We start from the raw sequence: 26,368 nt of genomic DNA on the forward strand, positions 1-26,368 counted from the left end.
AGCAAAGTCATAGCTTGCTGTAGCCTAATGCTAAAGCTTGCTGCAGTAGCCTCCTTTCGACTAGCCATCGACCAGTGCTTTGACTGTCATGTTAACCAGTTGAATGGGCATGTGGCCTGTGAGCATGTGCAATGGGAGTGTGGTGGTGGTGAGGAGGGGCTGCAACTGGTAGAAGAGCAGCTGTCCAGTTCCAGAAAGAACCTGCACCCCGCTCTGACAAAGCTGAGTTTGTCCCCTCGCTTTTTGGATCTCTCAGTCCGTCAGTCAGTTAGATCCGCAGAAAGGAGGAGTTTGTCTGCAGGGTTTCAAACGCCAACCGACTGAATAATCACAACAGCCCCCCAACTGAAAACGGGGTGGAGTTTCTTCTCCTTCTGAGGCCTTTTTCTGCTTTGTCAAGCACTTGGTCACAGATTGCAAGGCCCTTTTTAGTTAACACAATGTGACCAAGCTTCTTTACTCTTTGATTTGTAGTGACTTTTGATTGCTTTGAGACTTTACCCTCTGGCTTTTTTTTTTGTTATTTAAGGTGGGCTGTAGGGAGTGAAAATACTGGTAAATACTGAGTTTAAAGTTAGTTTTCACAACAAATGTCAAGTGTATAAGTGCAGTTTTTGAATTTCTTTGTTGCTGCTGTTCACCGTTCCAATAAGCTGATCATAATGTTAACTGTAGAGGATATACAGTGTTATTCTTTCATAAAGACCTCGCTATAGGAATATGGAGACTATTTGTTTTGCAAGCTTTTCACTGAGGGATACACTCATGGGTTTTGGTGCATTAAAAATCAGCACATAGAGGTAGTGTAATGATACATTTCACTGTGGTCATATTTGCAGTCTTGTTCACTTATTCTTTGATCAGATAGTTCCTGGTTTAAATCATAATTCTGACATTTTAAAACTGTATTTTATTAGACTACGTTCTTGTACGGCTGCTTGTGTTTACTCAACATTTAACACTTTAGAACAAGAAAAGGGGGTTTGTTTCCACTGTATTTCAGCAATACTATTGCAATATTTCAGACAACACTTAGCTGTAGACCTGATTAAGACCTATCACTGCTGGCCAAGGATCAGATCCCAACAAAACCTATTTATGTATCTGCTGTGTTGCACTGCTTGCAGCTTATTCAGAAAATTAAAGAACCAAGCTGTTCTCTAAGACCCCAAAAAGCCATGTCAAGGTTCTTGTGGCCATGCTGTGCAGGCTAGCTGTACTCTCTGCCAAGAGGGCAGCAGTTGCCCCTGGAAAGGGGCCAGATGACAGTCAACTTCTGAAAACACAGCGCTGCAGATTTTGACTGACGGCCATAAAGAAAATAATGTTATAGCTAAAAATTCCTTTTTTAAAAATCACTTAATTTTGCCTTGGCCAGCTGGCTGATCGAAATGGAAGCCTGGATCTATATACAGATTGAACACACTTGTTACAGTGTTATCACCAAAAGTGATTCATTTTGAAAAGTATTGTAGTTGTATGCTTGTACTGAAAACATATACCAGTGATTTTAACCACATTATTTAGATTTTTTTTCCAATAAAATTCTATTGCAGGGTTTTTTAATTCAGTAGCTGCAGGAGCCCCTAACTTGATCCCTCACATTGCATCTGTAGCCATATTCCTCACTCTTCTTTAAAATGGCATGTGCATTTATTTGAATTATGCATTCATAGCCATACTATTTGAAAACACTGCTCTCACATGAGATTCTCTCTGAGTTTCTCTCCCTCCTTCACTCTTTATCAGCTGGCACCAATCCAGCTGGCTCAATAGAGGATCTCAGGTGCCTCTCTCTGGATATAGGGATTTAAAAAAAAAAAAGAGAGAGAGTAATGATAACATAGAAAAAGACACAATTCCTCAAATTGAGCATGGTATGCAAGGAAGATTCCCCCTGCTCCACAGAATGGCCATATATAGTCAGGCCTGAGGCACCAGAGCTCTTGCTGACCTGACTCTCTGACTGCATTGCATCCACGGGAGTGTGCCAAGGTTGTGCCCACCAGTATTTTCAAACCACCATGTCCCTGTGTTTTTCCAATGGTTAAAATCTATGGTGAATTGACCAGGGGATTCTACTGACAATAACCAGCGAGGTCATGTGGCTGAAAACTCACCAAAGCAGAAGCACCAAATGGAAATAAGATTTATTTTCTACCGTGCACATGCACTACACATAACAGGCTTTTCTAGTAGGCACACTTATCCAGTGATATCATATGCTAAAGACAAATTTCCTTCAGCAAGTTTATTCTGTAGCTCAGCAGCTTCTCCTCTCCCAGCGCATGTCCTCCATCTCCTTCCTTTGTTTTCTCCTCCAGCCTTAGGGGCAGCCTCGCCCCTGCCCTCAGGACAAGTAGCTCTGTCCTCAGGGGGGCTCGCTATGCCTGACGGCCACAAGGGGTGTGAGCTGCTGCTGAGGAGGGAGCGGAATCATCTTGTGCAATCTGTTAAATGCCTAACAGTGCCATATGGCGCTGGGTGAGACTGGCGCTTACCTCAGGGCAGTGGTTATCGGCGATCAAAGCAGAAAGGTGCTTTGAATGTTTGTTAGAAACGGAGGATTGTGGATTTTATAAAATACGCCCCGGTGTTGAAATCTTTATTCTGCAAACAAGTCAAAGATGCTCCAGGTTGCACTTTAAATCATGCCATGTAGGTGCATCAGTTCGCCAATGTTGTTGACAATGAGATGTTGTCTGACTTAAGTTTAATCCTCATCAACCCTTGTGGGTGTCCAGCGTCAGTCCTTTAACAGAGCAAGAGTCTAATACTGGCTTATTAAGACATCAGTGTTAATAATCCAGTATTGGTCAGTCAGTATTAATATTTAAAGTATACAATATCTGATAATGATGTATTGGCCAATAGTATTTTTTTGTTCACGTAGCTTTTTGGCAAGGATCCCTCAAATGTGTTTTTTGTTTGGTAGAATAAACTTTAACATGTTCAACTGTAACATTTGCCACCTTTATTATCAAAGCTGATAGTGACAGTAAATCAGATTTTTAACATGGTGTTTTGACAGATTTGAGATTTCTTTATTTCTATTGTAAATGAAAAGGAAGCATCAGACATTGGCGTAGCTGTAATATTGAAATATAGAATATACATTGACCACCTTAATTGAATATGTGGAATGTAGAATTGCCTATTTTGCCAGTCAAATTGAATTTAATTAATATAGCCTAATGCTACTAATGACTTGCTGCTTGCAGAGCAGTAGCTTGGATGCCACTGCTGGACCTTGTGGCAGTGAAGGGCTTGCCTAATGAATGACTCCTGAATGGGGCTCATTGGTAAAGAGCCTCAGTGCTAATTGGCTGTGTAGCTTTTAGGTCAGAATCAGGCTACAAAAGCGGCCAGGGTCCTGTGTTGTGTCACACTCGCACTCTTGTTCTATTATCCAGACACGGTGTAACTGCAAGTACATTAGTTTGAGCTCTTTTTAAAGAGTCAAAAGTCATGCATGAAACATTCAAGATAGCAACACACACTGCAGTGTACATCTCTTTTGTGCCCATCTCCCCTACAGTGACCCTCTCCCTCCCTAATGGGTGTCACAAGACCCGCAACGTCCCCTGACCAGCCATGCTGCCTGAACAAAACTCTCTGTGTCCGTGTGTGTGTGTGTGTGTGTGTGTGTGTGTGTGTTCATGCCATGGTCTGTGTGTAGCTCATTGAGCCACCTCATTACCCAAGTGGTGTTGAGATGAGACACAAAGGCGCGCTGGCAGACGAGACAGTCTCTGGCCTGTCTTTCTCCAGTGCCTTTCCTTGACAGCTCTTTTCTCTTCAAGATCGCATTTCCTTTTAACAAATGTCTTGTTTTAATGTGCTAATGTGCTGGGACAAATAGATCCTCTCATGTAGTGGGAACACCTGAGTCCAAATCAAGGGGATGGTATTTTCTCCAGAGTAAAATCCTTCTTCTCTCTAAGACCCGCTCAACTTGCTCCTATTCCTACCACATGCAGTTAAAAACCATTTCCAAGACAACAGCTCATCTTTTGTTTTTTATTAGTTTAATGACCTCATACCAGGGATAAGGATATTTTCTCACAGTGGGAATCCCACTTTCCTTATTTAAAAACCTGCAAACTAGCAAGTAAAGTTAACATACTGCACCTATCAGTTGCAGCCATAATTTACAGGATTATTGGCTTATTTTTACTTTTACACCCTAAGCGTCCTGAGGAAAGGCTCAGCCAGTCCATCTTTGACCCCTTACTGCAGCCAACTGCTGCACTGTGATCAATAGATGTACAGTCACATCAACCGGCCTCCTGTGTGACACTCTTATTCAGCTTCCTGTGTGTACTTGCACTTCACACGTTATCTTGTTCTCTCGCATGCGATGACCTCCTTCCCTTTTCAAAGCTGCTCTCCTCCTCTGTCCACTCCCTTTCTTTCGTTCTCCGTTCAGTCTCACCACTGTTTCTTTCTTTGTCTTTGCCGCTTCCATCCTCACTTCTCTGGGGAGTGCTGGAGTAGAGGAGCAGGGCAGAGGCTGAGTGTGTGTGAGAATTGGGTCAGTGTGCTGGTATGCAGCGGCAGTATGAAAAGTGGTAGAGTCCAGAGAGGCAGGGGCAAGCCACAGCCCTGGATGTCACGTGCTGCTGCTTACTGCTAATTGATCATTCCTTTCCCCAGCATTTATCTGATGCGTGTTGTGGAAGGCGTAGGCAGAAGTGTGTGTGCAGCGTCAAGTTTTGAAATGAACTTGAGTTTATACGTCTTCTGCTGCTGCATCTGCTTCCCAAGGTGGATGGAGGGGGGGGGGGGGGGGGGGGGGGGGGTTTGACCTGCCTGTTTATCACCTTCTGTCCACCCACCTACTCAGTCTGCCAGTTCAAATATCACCTTAGATGTTCACATGACCCTGCGTGAGGGGTCATCCATCTCATTAATGCGGCACTACAGGCTCACACACTCACCTGTGACCTTTTACAGATCCGAACCATGGCACCCAGCAGTTCTCTCCCTCCCTCGCTGTGTGTACTAATAATATGAAACCAAGTTTGTTTTGCACCTACATGGCTAGTGAGAAAGCATGTCGCTCATTTTCAGCTCTCAGGGCCAAGAGTCCTGTTGTGGGGTGGGGGAACATTAGGTTTACCTTGTTTGAAAGCCTGTCAGCATTTTGAAATGGTTGTAATTGATGTTACATTAACGTGAATGATGCAGGGAGGGGAGAGGTTCTTTGTGTTCTGGTCAATCACGATATGAGCCTTGTGGAAAAGTGTATGGGAAACTGTACTCCCCCATTGTCCACCCAACTCCTGTGGGCAGACCACTAACAATACTGCTGTGCATTACTGCTCACTTTTCTTAAGTGGAAATCCACCCTAAAGCACGAATTTCCTAACAAATATCGAGAACTGTGTTTGGTTTATGTACCTAGAGATGCTGGAGTAATGGTGAAACACTGTGACACCTGACGTGTATTTTCTTTAAATGGCACTGTTGGCACACTTTGTAGTTTATACATGCCTGTGAACTAATGCTCATTTAATGGGAAATTCTACAAAACCCTTATGTCAGCACTCAGTTTAATAGAGCAACCTGTTTGAGCAGCTCTTACAGAGTTTCTAGCGCTGACTGAGATTTCTCCTCCACAGTTTTATTAATTGAGCCCTCCATAGACTCGTGTATTTTGTTTTAGGGTAGATTGTAACTTAATGTCTCTGGCTCTAAAGGCAATAAGTCAGTCAGTGGTTTAGTGCTGAGCTGGAGGGAGGCCAGCAGCACATCTGGCCATGGTTAAGAAGAGCTGCGATGGGAGGAGTGGAGATGGAGGCCAGGGAGAGCTGAGTGATAACTCAGTGCCTCAGATAACCCCTCCACAGCCACGCCTAGCTGGCTGCTTCAAGGGGCCCTGTAGGGCCTAGCCGCAGCCTTCTAGCGATCAAGCCATGCCTATTTCTAGGGTCTGTAATAGGGGCACAGCCACAGGATAAGAAACGATCAGTGGATTATTGATTTGTTTATTATACATTTTCAGCAGTTTTATAATTAATTAATTGTTTACGTTTTTTATCAAGGAAGTTGGCAAACATTTTGCTTCTCAAAATGTGAAAACTGTTGCTTAATATTGTAAATTGATTTGGGGCTCTTGGTCAGACAACACAAGACATTTTAAGACTCGAACGTTGGCTCTTTGAATTTGTTACCTTGCATTTCTCACTATGTTCAGACATTTTTAGCCTAGAACAATTGATCAGGTAAGTGTAAAAAATAATCAACACATTAATCGGTAATGAAAATACTCATCTGTTGCCGCCATATATAGGACAGTTTGCCTTATAAGTAGAGAGCGGTAGATGTTTTCTTGATGTTGTAGCAAGTGCAAGTTAAGGAAGACATTATAGAATGAAGCAGTGTCTGCGTTGGTGCATTTTTTGATTAATCTCTGGTTATGCCATAGACTTATGATGGACTATGAATTCTCTATTATCACGTGTTGCCATTATTCAGAAGTTAGTGAAAGTAAAAATTCAATATGTCACTTGCTGCTGCTTGCTAGTCAGTCATTGAATGCTGCAAATTATGCTCTGTGAGCCGTTAAGCTCAATAACTAAATATCCTTGTTATTAAGGAGGGCATAATTTATGGTTCAGAGGGCTAGAAGTAGTCGCCAGTATCTGTAATAAGTTAATAGTAGTGTAAAAACCTGCCCTTCCCAACCAAAACATAGGAGTGCCAGATCCATGTTGAAACTGAGGTCAGGAGCATGGTTTCAGTGTCTGGCGGAATATCCTTATCAATGTATTATGTGCTTATGAAGAATAAAATAAATGTTGACAGATATTTTAGAAGATTTTTATATTACAGTCAAAACATTTTTAATAAATTAATTAAAGAAATTGCCACAAATTAATGGATAATTTACAGTCTCATTGAGAATACATGGCCAGTTCCTAGTACATACAGTAACCTAGTTAATAGTAGATTTTTAGGATCTATTGAGCAGACTTGGCAGAATCCTTTCTCCATATCTGACTTTCCCAAAACTTGCCTCTTTAATTTGTGCTGATTCACATCATTTGTAATTAAATCCCAAGTAACTGCTCAGTGTTTTCCTTACTTCAAGGGCAATAGACAGATGAAGGAAAGGGATTCAAGCATGTCAAGAAACTCTCATTACTCATGTGCTAATGTTGTGTAACCCAGTTGTTTTGTGGTATCAAATGCAATAACCTTGTGGCCTAAATAACCCTATCTCCACCCAGAAGCTGAGAGGCGTTTATTACGACCATAAATTCTTCAGGCTCACAGAGACTGAATCATAGCAAAAAACACTTTGTATTCTCACCTCCTGGTTTCTCCAAACACATATTTTCAAATTATCAATAAACCCAATGTAAACAGGCATTTCTGCTAGGCGGTCATATATTTACACACATTTATCTAGGCAAATGTCAAATGCAAAAGTGTAAGAACCCACCCCTTGGGTTTGTTAAAAGCCAAAAAGACAGATAAATGGCATTGTTTGCGAGCTGGCTGTATCCCACAAGTATCTGGATGGCCTCTCTGTGATTACATCCTTGGATCAAAGCAAGCTTTGTCTCCAAAAAGTATTCAACTCAGAGTGAGTGAGTAGTGCTAATAGAGGAGGTTTATCAGCGCAGAAACACAATTGGCATCTTGATTCTTCAATTCCTGACCCCTTTTTTTCTTTCTACTTATTTTTAAGATTAAGACCATTTAACCCCTACGGGTGCAGTGTTTACACCTAGTGTGGGCTAGAGGGCTTTTTACAACATTGGTTCCTGTCACATTTTCCCCAAAGCCCAAGCTGATGTCTTTTGTCTGACCAATAGTCCAAAACCCAAAATATTCATTTAACCTGCAAAAAACAGCAAATATTCACATTTGAGGGGCTGTGAACCGTGAATTTAATGATTTGAAGCAAAACTATGCAATTGCTGAATAGCGGCCACAAGCAGCAATTATACGATGATGGCACAATATTATCTATGGTCTGTTGTTCTAAAGACACCATCATTAGGTGACCTGACTGAGAATGCGTGGGACCATAAATAGAAAATAAAGTCAACAAAATACCTCAGTGATGTCTGTGTTACAGCAATATGTATTTAAAGTTTGCTAACATTGGCCACAACAAGCTACAGGTCACACCAGACCAGGTGAGGCTGTGGCCTCTCAGCATGTTGAAATGAGCAAAGGTACATTTTATTGCTTATGAGCTTCATTTGTAAGAGGAAGAATATATTTGTTCTGCCAGAAGTTACATTGTCTCATCAATATGGTCTCGGATTACTTTCCTGTCATTCAGCTAATTGACTAATTGATTAATTTTTTCCACTGAATAGTACATAGTACCTTTTAAAAGTAAGGATGACTATTGAGTTTCTCTGGGTAACACCTGTTAGCAGTGAACGCAGCCAAGCAGGCTGCATCAGCGCTAGCAGCGAGTACATGTGGAGTTGACGGCCGTAATGTCAGCTTCAGTGTTGTTTTTGTAGTGGCGACCCCTGGGATCAAAGTGGAGAGGATTAAAGGCATTGTAAAGTGTCCCTCTCATTCCCCTCTCCTGCCCTGTGAAAAGAAAAGGCCCCTAAGCCCGCATGGCTTTGATTGTCATAATCCATACTGTTTCAGTTGACTATGGAATGCAGTGGCGAAGGTGGTGGTGGCGGCGTTCACGTGTGTCTGTGTGAACGAATGTGCATTTACATGCGTCTTCCTTCTACAGCCGTGCACGGGCTCTGCACAGTGTATTGGATGCATGTGTCCCTGATACAGTTGCTGAGAGACAAAGCAGCTATATCACTGCTGTGTTGTCCTAAAGAGTCGGAAGGGGAATACCCATACCCAATTGGGCCAGCTCCCAAAAAATGTCCCATGTTTTATCTCCTCTTGGGGTAGCAGGGTGGGAGGGATGGGACAGAGAGGCCTCTATTTCGGTCTTTTGTTTATGTAAGGAGTGGCAGTAGGGTGTTAGGAGAGCAGAGAAGTCTGGGAATGTTGGGACTACATAGCTTGGGAATAATATGCTCATATGTGGTATGTTCTGTATATAGTTGGTTTACTTCACTGTGGGATCTATCTGGTTTGAGATTGCAATCTTTCATGAGAACAATTAAACAATTGATTGCCTTGTGACATATAAATGGCAGTTGATTATGGAATGATTAGGAATTGACATCCAGATGACTCTGACACCAGTCTCACGAGAACTGCCGCAGATTTAAAAACAGCTAACAACATAATTGGAAACTGTGATGGGCATTTGTGGTTATATAAAAAGATAATCCATTAATATAGAAAATAATGTGGAGAGTATGATTATTTACAACCTATGTATAAAAATACAAATTGATACCTTTTACATTTATTTAACTTCTTAGGAAGCTGAGCTTACATTCATCCTTAGTTCATTGATTATCACCCAGTTGACAGTTATTAACCGGACATTGAGTTTGCCAAGTGAAACATGGATGCTCACCTCTGTTTTGTCTTGTCACAGGGACGACATGTCAAGACTGGACAGCTGGCTGCCATCAAAGTCATGGACGTCACAGAGGTAAGGCCAAACAACATATGGTTTCAGCTTCAACACCACAATGTACGTGTGGCAGTCACTTCAGAGGATTCAATGTAATGCAAATTAGGCACACCATACTATGATGTATATAAACAACTTTATTTTTTGATTGGACAAAGACAGTCAGATTAGTCCATCTTATAAATAACATGATTTAGCCTAACTTCAATCACGTCACTGGCTTCACATGCATGTGTTGCCTGGCCTTTCCACAGATTTACAGATTAGTTATGACCAGTGTTTGTTGAGGTTTTTGTCACATCTTAAGAACTTGAAGTGATGAAGTCATTGCTAGGGTTTTCTTCTCTATTTCAACTCCAGAGGGTTGCCCCCTCACCCCCTTTTGTATTGTGAATTGTGGGTTGTACTGAACAGAAGTTATCAGCTCTACAACATTATACTTGGATATCACTTGTTGGCACATGGTTTTGAGCTTACAGAGGAGAAAATGCCATGCTCTGCTATGACCCCCCCCCCCCCCCCCCCCCCCCCCCCCCATACACACACACACACGCGCACACACACACATCATAAACAGCAGAGGAAGGGTAGAGGCAACAGGATGCTTATTGAGTGAAGTGCGTCATTTAGCGACCAGCAGGCTGCCCTTAGCCGTGGGAGGTCTTGTCTGCAGCAGGGACACAACCGCACATGAACATATGCAGAAACACAAAGCAGAAGGTTTCAGTGTAGCAGCGAAGGCCAGCAGGGCCAACCACCCACACTGCCATAATGATGATGGAGGAATATGGGTGTAACTGGTACACACCAATGACAGGCCTTACTGGTGAACGAGTTGCACTAAGGGTTTCATCGTCTTCCCTGGGGCAACAAAGTCTAAAGTCATCTGCTAAATTTCACCCACGCATATTTATATAAGGACACATTTACCACCACTGGGTGCCACATATTTCCAACATACACTGGCGCTATGATCAGCATAACCCCCGAAAGAGGCCACTGACGCAGCAGCAGTAGCCCGTGTGCCCCGACTTGCCTGCTGCCACTCCTCACATAAAGCTACGTCAGGACGAGTCAGAGTTACACACTGATTTGTTATCGTGCATAACCAGTACAAAGAATATTGCCCAATTGTTTCCTGTTCTGTATGACAGGACACTACTGTAGGTGCTCCCTCTAGACATGTCGTAACTTGATGAAAACACTGCTTCTGTTAAATGGAAATCATTTTGCATATACAGTGGGTACGGAAAGTATTCAGACCCCTTTAAATTTTTCACTCTTTGTTTCATTGCAGCCATTTTCCAAAAATGGTAAGTAAAACTTACTTAAATGTGAAAAAAAAGTTCATTTTATTTCTCAGTAATGTACACTCAGCACCCCATCTTGACAGAAAAAAACAGAAATGTAGAAATTTTTGCAAATTTATTAAAAAAGAAAAACTGAAATATCACATGGTCATAAGTATTCAGACCCTTTGCCGTGACACTCATATTTAACTCAGGTGCTGTCTATTTCTTCTGATCATCCTTGAGATGGTTCTACACCTTCATTTGAGTCCAGCTGTGTTTGATTATACTGATTGGACTTGATTAGGAAAGCCACACACCTGTCTATATAAGACCTTACAGCTCACAGTGCATGTCAGAGCAAATGAGAATCATGAGGTCAAAGGAACTGCCTGAAGAGCTCAGAGACAGAATTGTGGCAAGGCACAGATCTGGCCAAGGTTACAAAAAAATTTCTGCTGCACTTAAGGTTCCTAAGAGCACAGTGGCCTCCATAATCCTCAAATGGAAGACGTTTGGGACGACCAGAACCCTTCCTAGAGCTGGCCGTCCGGCCAAACTGAGCTATCGGGGGAGAAGAGCCTTGGTGAGAGAGGTAAAGAAGAACCCAAAGGTCACTGTGGCTGAGCTCCAGAGATACAGTCGGGAGATGGGAGAAAGTTGTAGTAAGTCAACCATCACTGCAGCAATCCACCAGTCGGGGCTTTATGGCAGAGTGGCCCGACGGAAGCCTCTCCTCAGTGCAAGACACATGAAAGCCCGCATGGAGTTTGCTAAAAAACACCTGAAGGACTCCAAGATGGTGATAAATAAGATCCTCTGGTCTGATGAGACCAAGATAGAACTTTTTGGCCTTAATTCTAAGCGGTATGTGTGGAGAAAACCAGGCACTGCTCATCACCTGTCCAATACAGTCTCAACAGTGAAGCATGGTGGTGGCAGCATCATGCTGTGGGGGTGTTTTTCAGCTGCAGGGACAGGACGACTGGTTGCAATCGAGGGAAAGATGAATGCGGCCAAGTACAGGGATATCCTGGACGAAAACCTTTTCCAGAGTGCTCTGGACCTCAGACTGGGCCAAAGGTTTACCTTCCAACAAGACAATGACCCTAAGCACACCGCTAAAATAACGAAGGAGTGGCTTCACAACAACTCCGTGGCTGTTCTTGAATGGACCAGCCAGAGCCCTGACTTAAACCCAATTGAGCATCTCTGGAGAGACCTGAAAATGGCTGTCCACCAACGTTTACCATCCAACCTGACAGAACTGGAGAGGATCTGCAAGGAGGAATGGCAGAGGATGCCCAAATCCAGATGTGAAAAACTTGTTGCATCTTTCCCAAAACGACTCATGGCTGTATTAGATCAAAAGGGTGCTTCTACTAAATACTGAGCAAAGGGTCTGAATACTTATGACCATGTGATATTTCAGTTTTTCTTTTTTAATAAATTTGCAAAAATTTCTACATTTCAGTTTTTTTTCTGTCAAGATGGGGTGCTGAGTGTACATTACTGAGAAATAAAATGAACTTTTTTGATTTTTGGAAAATGGCTGCAATGAAACAAAGAGTGAAAAATTTAAAGGGGTCTGAATACTTTCCGTACCCACTGTAGCAGGGGCCCACTGAGGCTAAACCTGTTTTTACCATATGTTGTGAAAATGATTGCCGCTTGTTGCGTCTCATTTAGAAGTGAAATTATTTTTGTAATTAAGGAGACAAATTAAAGGAAAAATAAGTTGAGAGAGGGCTCACTGATTTATTTGATCAGTGTGAAAACGATGTGACTCAAAGTATAGTTTCAGAGACCTTTTAAAATCTAGGCCAAGGTGCGTTGAAGCTGCTCTGGAGGCTCACAGCGTCCCAACACCTTACACAACACACTATGTTGGTTTTCCTGTGACAGAGCTTGGCTGTATTTAGGACTGTACATAACAGTGACTAATATTGGGCGTGTGCCTTTAACGCTAGCTTATGCTGTCGTAAAAGTCCTAGACAGAAATCTCCATTAAAGTGATAAAGCTTACTTACTGTTAGACCTCTCAGTGATTTTTAACTGTGATTCAATTTGTGGGCATTAAATAGTATGCTAATCCATTAGAGTGACAAATTTGCATTTGGTGGTAAGTGGATAATGAGACAGTTTGATGTGATATGAGTGCACTTTGAAAGGTGTCAGTATAGACTATGAGACCTTTTGATTGCGGAAATTGTGACAGGAATGTTTCACTATATGCTGACGTATTTTAGCCCAAACAATTGATCAGTTAATCGAGAAAATAATCTGCAGATTAATGGCAGTTAGTTGCAGCCCTAAACCTCATAATCACTCATTAAAATGAAATCGCAAGCACCCGAATGGGTAGAGAATATATTCTTACAGATATTCCAAGTTAGTATAGTAATGCTAAAACATCCATCTGTGACCAACCCAACAAGGTATTTGTGACTTGACTTAACTTTGTAGCATCTTAATCGCACTCAAATGGGTTTCTTTTTCTTGTAACGGTTACTTGATCATCTTCGCTGTGGTTTAGTGAGGCCATGTTGTGCTCTCTCCACTGTCCTGCCTGCGGAGCTCATCCCTAGGCACGCTGGCCTGTCCAGTGTCACTCTGACCCACATTCTCATCCCTGCTCCACATTCTCAAATCCAAATGTTCCTCCACTCCTCTTCTGTGCCGTCATATAGCTCCCGAAGCTAAAAATGGATGCCTCTCTACTTTCATTCAATTTTATTAAAAGCATTACCATTTGTCTGGTATAGAGATGACTGGGTGATTTGGGCTTTGCGCTTCAATTTCGTAAAGGCCGGGTTTTGTTTTTGCAGTTTGGAACCCAGCATTTAAACTCTTTTAACCAGAATTTTGGCTTTTGTCCATATGATGGACAATAAAAAATTAAGCTTGAGAAAAAATTGTATTTTATATAGTTTGTACCTTATTATTTCTTCTTGAGTGTATCTTAAAGCATAATGCATGAAGATAGTGTGTGACCTAGTACCACAGATTAGTTGTGTCTTATGTGTGTGTATTTTGATTGAGTGCAGAGGATATGAGGGAATACAAAGCTTCATTCCTCCTCTGCTTTATCTCTGACATGCATCACCATATGATTGTGTCAGTCTTTCCCTCACCTCACAACCTGAATTGTGGCGGCGAGGCTTTCACTGTCGGGAGTGTGATAATCCAACAGCTGCACAGCAGAGATGGGGGGGGAAGGGTTGGGAAGCGGGGGTGCGCACAACAGAAAGGCTTACGTCAACTCAAACGAGTCATGCAGCAGCAGTATGGCCGCCTGCATGGACAGCCAACTGCCATTTTGCTATTTTTGATGCACAATACAGTATGGTAACACCCACATAGCATCACCTTTCTTTCACATTTTGGTGCTGTGCCGCCTGGTGATAAATGAAATAAAATCACTGTTAATAAGTAGAGGCAAACCTCACACATTCTAGTCTGCAGTGATTGCTGTACAACCCCCCCCACCTTTGGTTTATGTCCCCCCTCCTCCCACTGTACTTTCTATAGGAGTGGCCATGTAACCATAAAGCAAACCACCCATGGGTTGATCCCTGCGTGTGTTCAACTCACTGTCACTGTTAATCATTGTCATCTTGCTATTGGGTTCAAGCAGGGAGTTAGCACTGCAGCTAATTATGACCTTTTTATGAAGATGTGATACTGAACAGGTTTACTTATTTTACTTGCACTAAAGGCCATACCCAACAGAGGCTTCACTTAACACTGCATCAAAGCTACATCTGGCAGTTGATCTGGCTTCCTTCCCAGCCCTAAACAGCTGTAATCATGATAATATCAGCCTGATACTAATGTATTATCTGTGGGGGGATTTGCCATAGATCCAATGTATATTTGATTTTTTGTATTTATTTATTTATTTATTTTTACATGGAATACTGCTAATGGCTACTGTACACATCACCTCACAATGAGACTCACTCATGCATCATTAATCCCTAAACAAAGGAATTATTTAGACAAATCATACTGCATTGTTCCGTAGCCGAGTCCTAGACGCAGGATGAATGAGGCCTGGCCAAGCTGAAATGAAACCCCACCAGGGCGTTGTCCCATAGCTTGACACTTGCTTTGACCCTAAATATGGAAGTGAATTGATTTGGGTCTGAAATGAAATCAGCCGAGGCCATATGATGATTAAAGGCCGATGCCCACACACACTGATTATTGTATTCCGGCATAAAGATTTTCCAGTGGAAGGATACAACAAACACCCTCTTGTTCTTTTTTACTTCTGTAACTTGTTTGTGTGTCTAGGATGAGGAGGAGGAAATTAAACTGGAGATCAATATGCTGAAGAAGTATTCCCACCATCGAAACATAGCCACCTACTATGGTGCTTTCATTAAGAAGAGCCCCCCGGGACACGATGACCAGCTATGGGTAAGTCCTCAAATCCATTCAGTAATTAAGGTCGAGTAAGAAGAGAAGAAGAGAAGAAGGTAGAAAAATGTAGATTCCATGATTATTTCTTCCAAAAACTTTTCCTTTTTTCAGTTATCTTTTCTGCTCAACCCTCTTAGTATTTTCTTTTTCTTGTAGTTCATACTACTGTGGTCTCTTTGGGCAATGTTTTCAAAGGTCATGCATTAAAGGTATTATTGTTTGGTCAGATATCATGGACTAATCTTCTGATGATTTATATCATATCCCTGTTTCTTAGTTGGTGATGGAGTTCTGTGGAGCTGGTTCAATCACAGACCTGGTGAAGAACACCAAGGGGAACCAGCTGAAGGAAGACTGGATCGCGTACATCTCCAGAGAGATCCTCAGAGTGAGCTCATTGTCCTCTCCGCCTCTCCTCTCCTCTCCTCTCCCCTTCCACAGTCACTCATGTCCTGTGTCTCTCTGCTCCTCAGGGTCTGGCCCACCTACATGCCCACCATGTCATCCATCGTGACATAAAGGGCCAGAATGTCCTGTTGACTGAGAATGCTGAAGTCAAACTAGGTGAGGGGCTAGTGATGTGTTTTAATAACTGTCTCAGATCAGTGTCAGCTGCTGAGGATCTATTGTCAATTTACGCTGTGCATTTTGGGCCCAAACAAGTTGACAATCTTGAGAGAAAGGTGGTGAATTCTTTGGTCGTCGAACAAAAACTGTGGTCATTACATTTTGTTGTACATTCAAATGCCGCTAAACACGGATCATGGTTTTCCAACTGAGCCCCCTTCCACTTCAAAGCTGTTAGAAAAGAAAGGACCAACAAGTGTGAAAGTCTCTAATGTGAAATGACCAAACCTGCCATCAGAAAATTGTGTGTTTGTGTAGGACGCGGTCACTCATTAAGAAGAAGCTGGATGGCAAAAAGGGTTTTCAGGGCCCTTTAAAGCTTCCAACACCAAAGACAGGTTTTATCAAAATTCTGTTGTTTGACCACATTTTGAAAATATGAGAGCAGTACAAATGGATGACAGGGGTTGTTGATATGTGTCTGATTGAATCTGGGTTTTTTCTCTATTTACATTGTAGTGATATGATTCACCAGGCATTCTTCCTACAATCTGACATGCCTCAAAATTGATTTTGTCCAGTCTGACACAGATTCTGACAAGGGTTTTATTAGAGTCCTTTCGCTCAGCATGACATGCAATGATTGTTGTCATCTCACAGTCTATAGGCGCCTTTAGTCTGCTTCCTCAACAGAAAGGATAGGTCATTTCATCTGACTTGCAGTTCATCTTCCTCCACAAACCAGTGATGTTTTTATCCACTTAAATTTATAGTTTTGACCATTTTATAGCAAACTTCTCTTTCCAAAATTACATTTTCCTTTTCTAGAAAACGAAAGCACGGCACTCTGTTGTTCCATAAAAATCCTTCTTAATAGTTCACTCGCGGTTGATTTGGTGATGCATGCATTATTTCCTGGAGATCCCTCATGTGTAGGGAGACTATTTGAATCCTGCACGGGAATGACGGACTCCGCTACTAACAATGAAAATCACCATAAAGAGAAGTACTTACAGAATATAAATACTGTACATTGAATGCCTATTGCTGAAAATCATAAATGATATTAGGGGATGATAACTTTAAGCATGAATTGCTTTCATAGCATCAGCTGTGACGGATCAGGTAGAAAAATGATGATTACTTTCTCCTAACAACATGAACACCCTGTTGACTATGGTCACTCTCTCTCTCTCTCTAGTTGACTTTGGTGTGAGCGCTCAGCTGGATCGGACAGTGGGGAGGAGAAACACCTTCATCGGGACCCCTTACTGGATGGCCCCAGAAGTCATTGCTTGTGACGAGAACCCAGACGCTACATATGATTACAGAGTAAGAGCCTCCGTAGAAGTCTCAAGCACTCAAAGCCTGACATTATATCATTGTGTAAAACAGGTGGATAGCACCTGTGAACACGCTGATTTGTCTGAGCATGTGTGCATGTGGCTAATGGGTGTCATCTTCTCTTGCAGAGTGATCTATGGTCTTGTGGTATCACAGCAATTGAAATGGCTGAAGGAGCGCCACGTGAGTGCCAGATTTTCTTAATAGTAGTCTTTGTTTTCTCTGTCTCTTGAATTCTTATTGACATTCTGCATGTGTGTGTCTTCTTACAGCCCTTTGTGACATGCACCCCATGCGTGCACTCTTCCTCATACCAAGAAACCCTCCTCCCAGGCTCAAATCTAAAAAATGGTGAGTACCACCCAGAAAAGATGTTTGTTTTCCATGTGAGTGTTTCTATCCTTTCTGATCCTCTTTTTGTGCAAAAAAATCCTGCCATAGGTTTTTTTGAGAGATTTTATGTATAGATTTCCTACTTTATATGTACTCCTGTGCATTTTTATTTTATCTCTGACCTCAGACCAGCCAGCTTCAGAGGCTTGAATCCAGAGCTTGGCCTTTCCTCTTAACTTTACTGCTGAGCTGAACATCTGTGGTACACCTGCTCTGGCAGGATCAGCCTCTACTGGCACTCACTGCAGCGCTGCTCTGGACGCACTGCAGAAAAAACTCCAACCTCTGACTTTTTTTTAAAACTGGCAGTAGAGCTGAGATGCATTAGTTCCTGTTTTAACAGAAGTTGTGGTATGCATAAGCTTCTATATTATTATGGATCCTATCTTGCATTAAATCGTAGATTGTTTTGCTGTGAGATTGTTTCATTTTTAAATAGTTTAATTGAATGTAAAATAAACCCACACCTTTATGGCAGCAGGTGCTGTGGTGATGATAATTCCATTGTGCCGTGCCCAATGTTTCAGACTTTTCATGGTATATATGTGATGAAAGCTTTGATGCTCCCTGTCTACATGCATAAACTTCAATTAACACAGAGAAACCAGAGGCTGTTGTCATACTGTGGAGTGTTTCAGTGACATGAAGGGTCCATTCCTCTTAGGATCCTTGGATGTGCATTATCCTTTCACGGCAGACATATTTGTCTGGCACCCTCTCTGTCATTCATTGTTCCTCTCGGTTGACTCTTGCGTTTCTCTCTGATCCCTCTTCCCTGCTCTTCCTCTACAATCCCCACAGGTCCAAAAAGTTTTTTAGTTTCATCGAAGGCTGCCTGGTAAAGAACTACACGCAGCGCCCCCCGACGGAGCAGCTGCTGAAGCACCCCTTCATCCGAGACCAGCCCAACGAGAGGCAAGTCCGCATTCAGCTCAAGGACCACATCGACCGTACCAAGAAGAAGAGGGGAGAGAAAGGTGCGTCTGTCTCTCTGTGTCTTCACTTGCCAACTTTGCTTCTCTTTTTATTGTGGCAGAAAACCTTGAAACATTTTGTATAAAAGAAAATCTCATGTCATCTCTCGCCTGTTTTTAGCTGTGGTGAGGTTTTGAGTTCTTATTCTAACTTGTTCATTCCTTTTTCTGTACAGATGAGACAGAGTACGAGTACAGTGGCAGTGAGGAAGAGGAAGAGGATCCCCCAGAGCAGGAGGGAGAGCCCAGGTATTGTCTAAAAAAGATTTATTGGATACATTACAAACTTAACCCAGTGTCTCTCTAATCTACCCGTTTCCCAATTTCTCCTGGAACCCAGCTCCATTGTCAATGTGCCAGGTGAGTCAACTCTGCGCCGCGACTTCATCCGCCTGCAGCAGGAGAACAAGGATCGGTCAGAGGCGCTGCGTCGCCAGCAGCTGCTCCAGGAACAGCAGATGCGGGAGCAGGAGGAGTATAAGCGCCAACTATTGGCAGAGAGGCAGAAACGCATTGAGCAACAGAAGGAGCAGAGGAGGCGGCTGGAGGAGGTAGATTTTGTTTTTGTTTTTTGGGGGGAATAAACGGACTGTGTCACCGAGCTCTCAAGAGATGAGGCTGATCAAAGCCATGTTTATGTTGAGAAATGTTGACGTTTCTTTTGTCCACTGCCCTCGCAGCAACAACGACGTGAACGGGAGATGAGGAGGCAACAGGAGCGCGAGCAGCGTCGCCGTGAACAAGAGGAGAAGAGGCGTATCGAAGAGATGGACCGTAGACGTAAAGAAGAGGAGGAACGGCGGCGCGCCGAGGACGAGAAGAGGAGGAACGATCGTGAACAGGTCAGCTTTAAAATATATTTATTTGCCTTCAATGTATCAAGTGAGGACTCACTAAAGGCTCTGTCATACTTATTTTGAGATGACTGGAGGTCTGTCCGCTCACACCAGAAAGGTGGAATTTGCTAGTCATAGAGAAAGAGATGATTATGGTCACGGAGAACCAAAATGCAGACAACACAAGCTGTGGCTGTAAACTAAATAATCACAGGAGGTGGAGTAACTTTGGTAGATCCTTGTGCATTCAGGGAGCTGATTCAGAGGCTGGGTTTTAAGGAATGACTGAGAGAATAAGACAGATTTGATGTTGAGTGTAGTGTATAATGTCTCCTATAATACTTTTTTAAATTTTCAAATTTTTATTGGAATGATAATAATGCCCACTGGCTGCTTTGCGTTGCTTCGATTGACAGGAGTACATCAGGCGTCAGCTGGAGGAGGAGCAGAGACACCTGGAGATGCTCCAGGAGCAGCTGCTCCGTGAACAGGCCATGCTGCTGGTCAGTCTCTCTCTCACTCACTCACTCACTCTCTCTCTCTCTCTCTCTCTCTCTCACACTCTCTCACTCACTCACACACACACACACACACACACACACACACACACACACACACACACACACACACACACACACACACACACACACCACATCCTGTATAATCTCCATAATATTGAGGACGCTTATAGTTGAGCTAAAATGTATCACTTAGTAGTTCAACATTACAGTAACTAAAGACTGTTTTTAAGGTGTGTAGGTAATTTGCTTTTAATGTTCCTGGAGTTTTATTTCATTGCAAGATGTAATTTTAATTTTCTTTTTATATAAATTGTTGTAGACATTACAGTGAAGTACTTTGATCAATACATTGAAAGTTAAACCAACAACCTAACAATGAGAAACTGGTTAAATCTGAGGAAAGTTTAAAAATCTTTTTTCGAGTTTATTAGAGTTGCACTTTGATTAAACTCTGTCAATCAGAGTCATCTTCAGATCATCAAATAATTGAGTCATTTCCCATTTCAATTTATTTAAGTAACACAATGACAGAATGGATGACTACTATGGTCGTGGGCTTAATTTACTTTCTGTAATAAAAAATCTAAAAGCAAAAATCCTATCAGAAGGGGATTCCCTGGGACAAAGTCTTTAATTTGTGTCAGTTTAGGGGTCCTTGACAAAAGCCACTGATTTATACTACAAAGACATTTTGTGTGCTTCCATTGTATCATGTTTTGTCAGTGCATCCTATTTTTAAAAAATCATGTTTCACATTGTTTTTGTCAGGTGAACCAAACCATTAATTTGCTTGATGATTGGAACTCCAAACTCTTTTATTTTTATTATTATTATTATTATTATACATTATGTATATTTTATTTGTTTCATTGAGTCTGTACCATGTATTGCCCTTTTAATAAAGATTGTGTATTTTTACATAACACACTACACAGCACAAGTTAGTTTTAGAGTCGGAAGACTACAATTAAAGAATGCTAAAATATTGCATATAAATAAAATGGAGTTTCCGGAGTGTAAAACAGGCAAATGCATTCAAAGTCTGTCTGTAAAAAATTTTTAATGAAAGGATTTTTAAGATGGCACTGATTTTAGTCGGCTGAAGTTTGTCAGGCCGATGCAGGCTGCCAGGTCTCAGTCTCTTCTCACCACCTTGAATCAACCCTGCAATAGGAGTTCAAGTGGCGGGAGCTCGAGGAGCAGCGCAAGGCCGAGCGACTCCATAAGCGCCTGCAGCAGGAGCAGGCCTACCTGCTGTCGCTCCAGCACGAATCCAAACAGCAACAAGGCGACAAGACCAAACTCTCTTCAGACCATAGCAAACCTCCACAGACCTCCACCCTGCCCCCTGACAGAGTCCTCTCCACAACTCCTCAAGCTCAGGTCCTTGAAAGTCCTGTTTCTGTAGCAAAAGGCGCTTGTGAGTCGTCCAAAGCCCCTCAGACAATCCCCTCAGACAACACTAAACCCGAGGCAGCAGTGCCAGAGAAGACTGATTCTGATGAGACTTGTACCAGCCAGCTCTCAAACTCCCCCAGCCCCCCTCAGACTGAAACCCCCACCGACTCTGAACCACCCCAGGCAGAAAGTCTGGAGACTGATAGGCAAGCAGAGCCTGTCAGTAATCCTCCTCCGCAGCCTATCAGAGAGGTGAACCTCCTTGCCTCTGCCTACCCCGCTGCCTGCTCTTTCCAGCTTCTTCTTGCTTGTCTTTACACAGCCTCAGTGACCATGAGGATAGTACAATGGTGCATTAGGGCATTGTAGATTTTTAACAGAAGTCATACATTTACGAGAAAAAATTTGCCTCGTTTTTTTCAGTCATTAATAATGCAAGACAAGAATCAGTTAGGCAGACGGTTGGGCAGATATGAGGGACTGCAACAAAGCCACTTTAAAGCATGTGTCAAATCTTTTATAAATGTATTCCCCAGTTTTTAATGCTTTTAGTCTTTGAACAGAAGAATCTTTCTTACAATACTGGTTTGTGAAAGTAGATTAGATGTGACAGGTTCTTTTAATAGAGTACAGAGCCTTTAATAACACAAATAGTATTTAAAGTTTTTCTCTCGTACATTTATGATAAATCTTAGAGAATTTCAGATTTTTTTTTTTCTTGTAATTTTGCAATTTTAGAGACAGACAGATCTCAGACATTCTGAGTTTTTTCATCGAATATTACCCTCCTTCCCCGGCTCTATCATTAATTTATTTTTACCTACAATGGCCCTAATATGCCGTCGTATGATAGAGGTGGTGCGAGCAGCAAATTATGTTTTTTCTTTAGCCTAAATAGGTACATTTAATTTAGTGATTTCTGTTTTGAACACTTTGGTGTTATTCTAGGCCAATAACTAATTTGTTACAACCAAGCCCTATAACCAGACCCTTTGAATAAATCAAGCAGGGGGAGAAGGTTGAGAATGGAAACCTACAGGCTCGCAACCAGCCTTTTTATGAGCTGAATGAAACTCCTCTATTCTCTCTTGGCACTCGCCCTCACTTTCAGTCTTGCTAGTGTCCTTGATTACTAAAACCATTAGGGTGTTTGAAATATTTTTGTCGCAGTTTTCACTTGAAGCAGGCGGAGCAAGAGGAGGAGAAATAATCAATTTGTAGGATTCCTGTTTAACTTCCATAAAAATCTTTAAGTCTCCACATTCAGAATTAATTTGTTTCCCCATGAAAAAAGATGATTGGATTCAATTCATTTTCTTGCATACATGAGCATCTTTTTGGTGCTTACTACTTTAGTTCCCATAATTTTTCACTCTGTAATCTACTGCCTTTTGAGCCTTTTCTGATCAGAAGGAAAAATCAAGTGCTCATTTTATCCTTTTCTTTTGAGGTTTTTCTTGTCAGAACAATACAGATGTGTTTGGGATTTCTCTTGATCTTGAATGGCTGACCTGTGATTCTCTTCAATGTGGCTGTTTTTGACTCTGTGTGTGTGGATTGGGCCTGTTGCATGTGGATGGCTGAGGCCCAGACTAACATGCAGGACACCCACCATCAACAGAGCTGTTCTGTGTCATTAACAATGATCTTTCCCACCATTTATCATTAAGAAGAATTTTCTAGGAAGTATTTGTTTAAAGAGTCCTGTCTTCACCTGTCTGTGCACATGCACCTACGTCTGTACGGCTGCCTCGAATGGGCTTCAAGCATGTTTGATACCATTGTCACGAGATGTCTTTATTGTTGATTGTTGTCAGTCAAATATGAAGGTTTCTGAGTATGACAAAAGACCTAAAAGTCCTAATGGACAATAATATTCAAAAAACAAGAAGATGGGAACCACTTCCCAGAACCTGCATGGTTGCATTCAGGCCATATTTCATGGTCTGTGCACACGTTTCATCTTTGCCACTGTTATTATAAACTTTAGAAATGGTTCCCCTCTCCTTGATTTTTTTACTTTTTTTAAAATCCATTTTAAAGAGATTCATAAAAATATTTCCGCTGATGCTCATTCCAGCTTTTCCCTGTACGATTCCCTCATACCAGGCCGACGAGCGCTACCGTAAGAACATTCAGGGCTCCCCTCAGACTGCCGCTCCTCCCAAGCAGCCCCCACTGCCTCCCCGCTCCTCTGAACCATTCTCCAATGGCGGCTCTTCCTCCGAGGCCCCCGCCATGCACCGGCCCATGGAGCCTCAGGTAACTCCTTCCTCCCCTCCTCTTTCTTTTCCTCTTCCTCCTGCTGTTGCTCTCTGCTGGATTTGTGTACTCACACGGTTTTGGGGCAGCAGGGCGGTAAACTGCTGTTCCTTCTACATGGAAACATTTTGCGAGATAGAAAGTCATCTGCAATGAAACTGTCTACTGCAACAAGTTCTGAGCAAATGGCAAGGAGTGCACGCTCGAACACAAGTGTGTATGACGTGCAACCTTTTTGCTTATAAAACCAAACACATCCTTGTTGTGTTGCCTGCCTGGGATCAGTCTGAGGTTTGAGTCTGAGAACCACTAATCTAAACAAGGGATGGCCATGTAGAGTATTTTAAAATGGCCAACGTATGTGTGTTTACACTAGCACTCTCATATCTATATGCTAAATTTTAAGCTACTGCCAGCAGCCGGTTAAGTTTAGCAACAAGACTAGAAATGGGGGGCGACAGCTTGCCTGGCTATGTCAGAAGGAAGAAAAAATCTGCCTCTCAGCACATCTGAAACTCCTTAATTAAGATGTAATATCTGGCATGCTTAGTCCGTACATAAATGCATAAAAATGAAACAATGTTGTTTGAGCTTCATATTTACCAACATGAGACTGATAACAATCTTCTCTAACTCTCGACAAGAAAGCAAATAAGGGTATTCCACAAAATTACCTAACTAGTCCTTTAAGCGTTTGCATCAATCTAAAGATACCACTTGAATGAATGAGTGAAACAAATCATTGTGTCGTGTTGTGGTTTTGTCTACATGTGTATAAATCAGAGCTGAATGTAAAAAAGCCACACACATCTTCCCTCATGTCTCACTGTGTTGTCTGCTTGTTTCACTCCTCCTCCTCCTCCTCCTCCTCCTCCTCCTCCTCCTTGCCCCCCCCCCAAAAGGTCCAGTGGTCCCACCTGGCTGCTCTAAAAAGCAGCAACAGTGCCGCCCCCTCTCCTCCTCCTCCGCCCGTGGTCTCTCGCTCCCAGTCCTTCAGTGAGCCCGGCGGTGTGACTTCTAGCTTTGCACAACTCCACCTGCGTTCCCAGGACCATCACCACCACCACCCTTCGCCCGCACGCACTGACCCCCAGCCCCAACCTCCCCTCCACCACCCTCAGGCCCATACTAGGTCCGAACACCAGGCCAGCAGCGAGGAGGTACCTCCCAAGGTAAGGAGCTGATGAGGGCCCCCCTCTCCCCAACCGTTTCCTGACCCTGACCCTGACTCTCCTCTCCCTCATTCACTCATCCCAGTCACTTCACTTATCATGCTGCTCAACCACAACCTTTGTGTCTGTTTGTGTCTGCTTTGCTGTGTTCAGTCTTGTTTCTTGAACATCAACACTGAACACTGCTGTGAAATACAACTACTATAAGTTGTATTCAATTTAAACCAGGAAACTTTGCATTTCTTGCCCTACAAATGACCTCATGAGGTTTTGAACTTTGCAATATTCAAAACTCAGTCATTTGCGCTTGATGTGTGTGGTGTGGTGAGGGAGCCGGGTTCTGCTGTTCTACAGTGAAGTCCAGCTTTCTCTGAGTGCTCTGTTGTGGTGGGCTTAGAGGTGCTTTGGTGTACTGTATCACTTCAAGATTTTCTACCTGTGTCCATACCCATGCCAGAATTATTTTGGGGAAATCTACTGCAAATATTGGGTTTATCAAATTATAGTGGGTATGTTGCTCTTCTCTGGGTACTTCATTTATTTTCCCCAAACTCTTGTGAACTTTAATTTTTATTATTAATAATACTTATTTTATAATTATCAGCAGTAAGTCACAATGTTATGCTCAATGTCTGCAGCTAAAATCACTGAATAAAGTACATTTATCTGTTTTCTTGTCACAATAAAATTTGTTCAGATCATTTACTCTGGCATTCAGTGACACGTTGAAGCTTATGCTTGATGATGCCGCAGTGCATTCTGTTTTGCTGCAACTGTGGATCTGAATACGGGTATGCTGACACTGTTCATTTTCTGATAGGTAGATGTTCATTTTGGAAGATATTCATTCGCTGATGTCTGTTTTTAATGGGATCATCTAACACACAAATACCTGCCACTGTGTGAGGACCTTTTTTTGAAATTTGTTTCCTCCAGGTACCAGTAAGGACAACGTCCAGGTCTCCAGTGCTGTCGCGCCGAGAGTCCCCTCTGCCGTCACAGCCCAGCAGCCAGGTCGGACAGAGGAACGCTGGCGTGTAAGTAAAGAGACATCACAATTTGAAAGGATTTTATAGGGTATTATAGGAACTACTGTTGCCAGTGTCTGTTAAGTCTGGAAATGTTAGAGTGGTAGAAAATGTCACATATCTAAATATATTTATAGAGAAGTGATAGATTCAGCAAATACTTCCAACAAATGTCTGTTTATTTTAACATGAATGTAAAATTGGTAAATTCTTACCATTATAAGAGTATGTAACAGATTAAATTACCTTTTTATATACACTTGCAGTTAAAAATCCTAAGTAGTTATAGAGCTTTTATTAAATCATTAGTTGCAGGCAGATGAAACAAAAGTTCTTCATTAAATGGCTTACTTATTAGCTTTTCTATAAATATGTGAATCAGTCTTAGCCCCATTGTTGTTGACAGCAATGTGGAGCAGCGCCCGCTGTGGGACCGAGTGGAGAAGCTGCAGCCCCGGCCAGGCAGTGGCAGCTCCTCCGGCTCCTCTAACTCCAGCTCCCAGGCCAGTTCTGGTGATCGCTTCAGGCCACGCTGTGAGTCCCCTGGTACTGTACTCGTCTACATTTCACCACCTCTGCTAACGGCTTATTAGTACATTATCATTATTACTGTAATACCAC

The 26,368-nt window shown here is 42.4% G+C and overlaps 1 protein-coding gene across 10 annotated transcripts in view; it reads left to right on the forward strand.

Annotated features, from left to right (window-relative positions):
• LOC119902815 (mitogen-activated protein kinase kinase kinase kinase 4-like) overlaps positions 1–26,368 on the forward strand; it is a 38,218-nt gene that overhangs the window by 1,965 nt on the left and 9,885 nt on the right. For 5 of the 10 annotated variants that reach the window (XM_038719210.1, XM_038719227.1, XM_038719235.1 and 2 more), the window contains exons 3-19: positions 9,497–9,553; positions 15,124–15,249; positions 15,530–15,640; positions 15,726–15,816; positions 17,021–17,151; positions 17,292–17,346; positions 17,436–17,514; positions 18,358–18,533; positions 18,707–18,779; positions 18,871–19,081; positions 19,211–19,372; positions 19,783–19,869; positions 21,061–21,537; positions 23,395–23,547; positions 24,450–24,719; positions 25,656–25,756; positions 26,154–26,281. In XM_038719210.1, the coding sequence (XP_038575138.1) occupies positions 9,497–9,553; positions 15,124–15,249; positions 15,530–15,640; positions 15,726–15,816; positions 17,021–17,151; positions 17,292–17,346; positions 17,436–17,514; positions 18,358–18,533; positions 18,707–18,779; positions 18,871–19,081; positions 19,211–19,372; positions 19,783–19,869; positions 21,061–21,537; positions 23,395–23,547; positions 24,450–24,719; positions 25,656–25,756; positions 26,154–26,281 (2,488 nt within the window). Of the gene's footprint in view, positions 1–9,496; positions 9,554–15,123; positions 15,250–15,529; positions 15,641–15,725; positions 15,817–17,020; positions 17,152–17,291; positions 17,347–17,435; positions 17,515–18,357; positions 18,534–18,706; positions 18,780–18,870; positions 19,082–19,210; positions 19,373–19,782; positions 19,870–21,060; positions 21,538–23,394; positions 23,548–24,449; positions 24,720–25,655; positions 25,757–26,153; positions 26,294–26,368 lie in introns of all 10 variants that reach the window. The other 5 variants (XM_038719186.1, XM_038719190.1, XM_038719199.1 and 2 more) reach the window with 2 other exon arrangements.

This window comes from Micropterus salmoides, unplaced genomic scaffold, assembly GCF_014851395.1.
Source record: "Micropterus salmoides isolate LMB-PRFRI ecotype aquatic unplaced genomic scaffold, ASM1485139v1 Ms_hic_scaffold_1, whole genome shotgun sequence".
NCBI classification, from domain to species: Eukaryota; Metazoa; Chordata; class Actinopteri; order Centrarchiformes; family Centrarchidae; genus Micropterus; species Micropterus salmoides.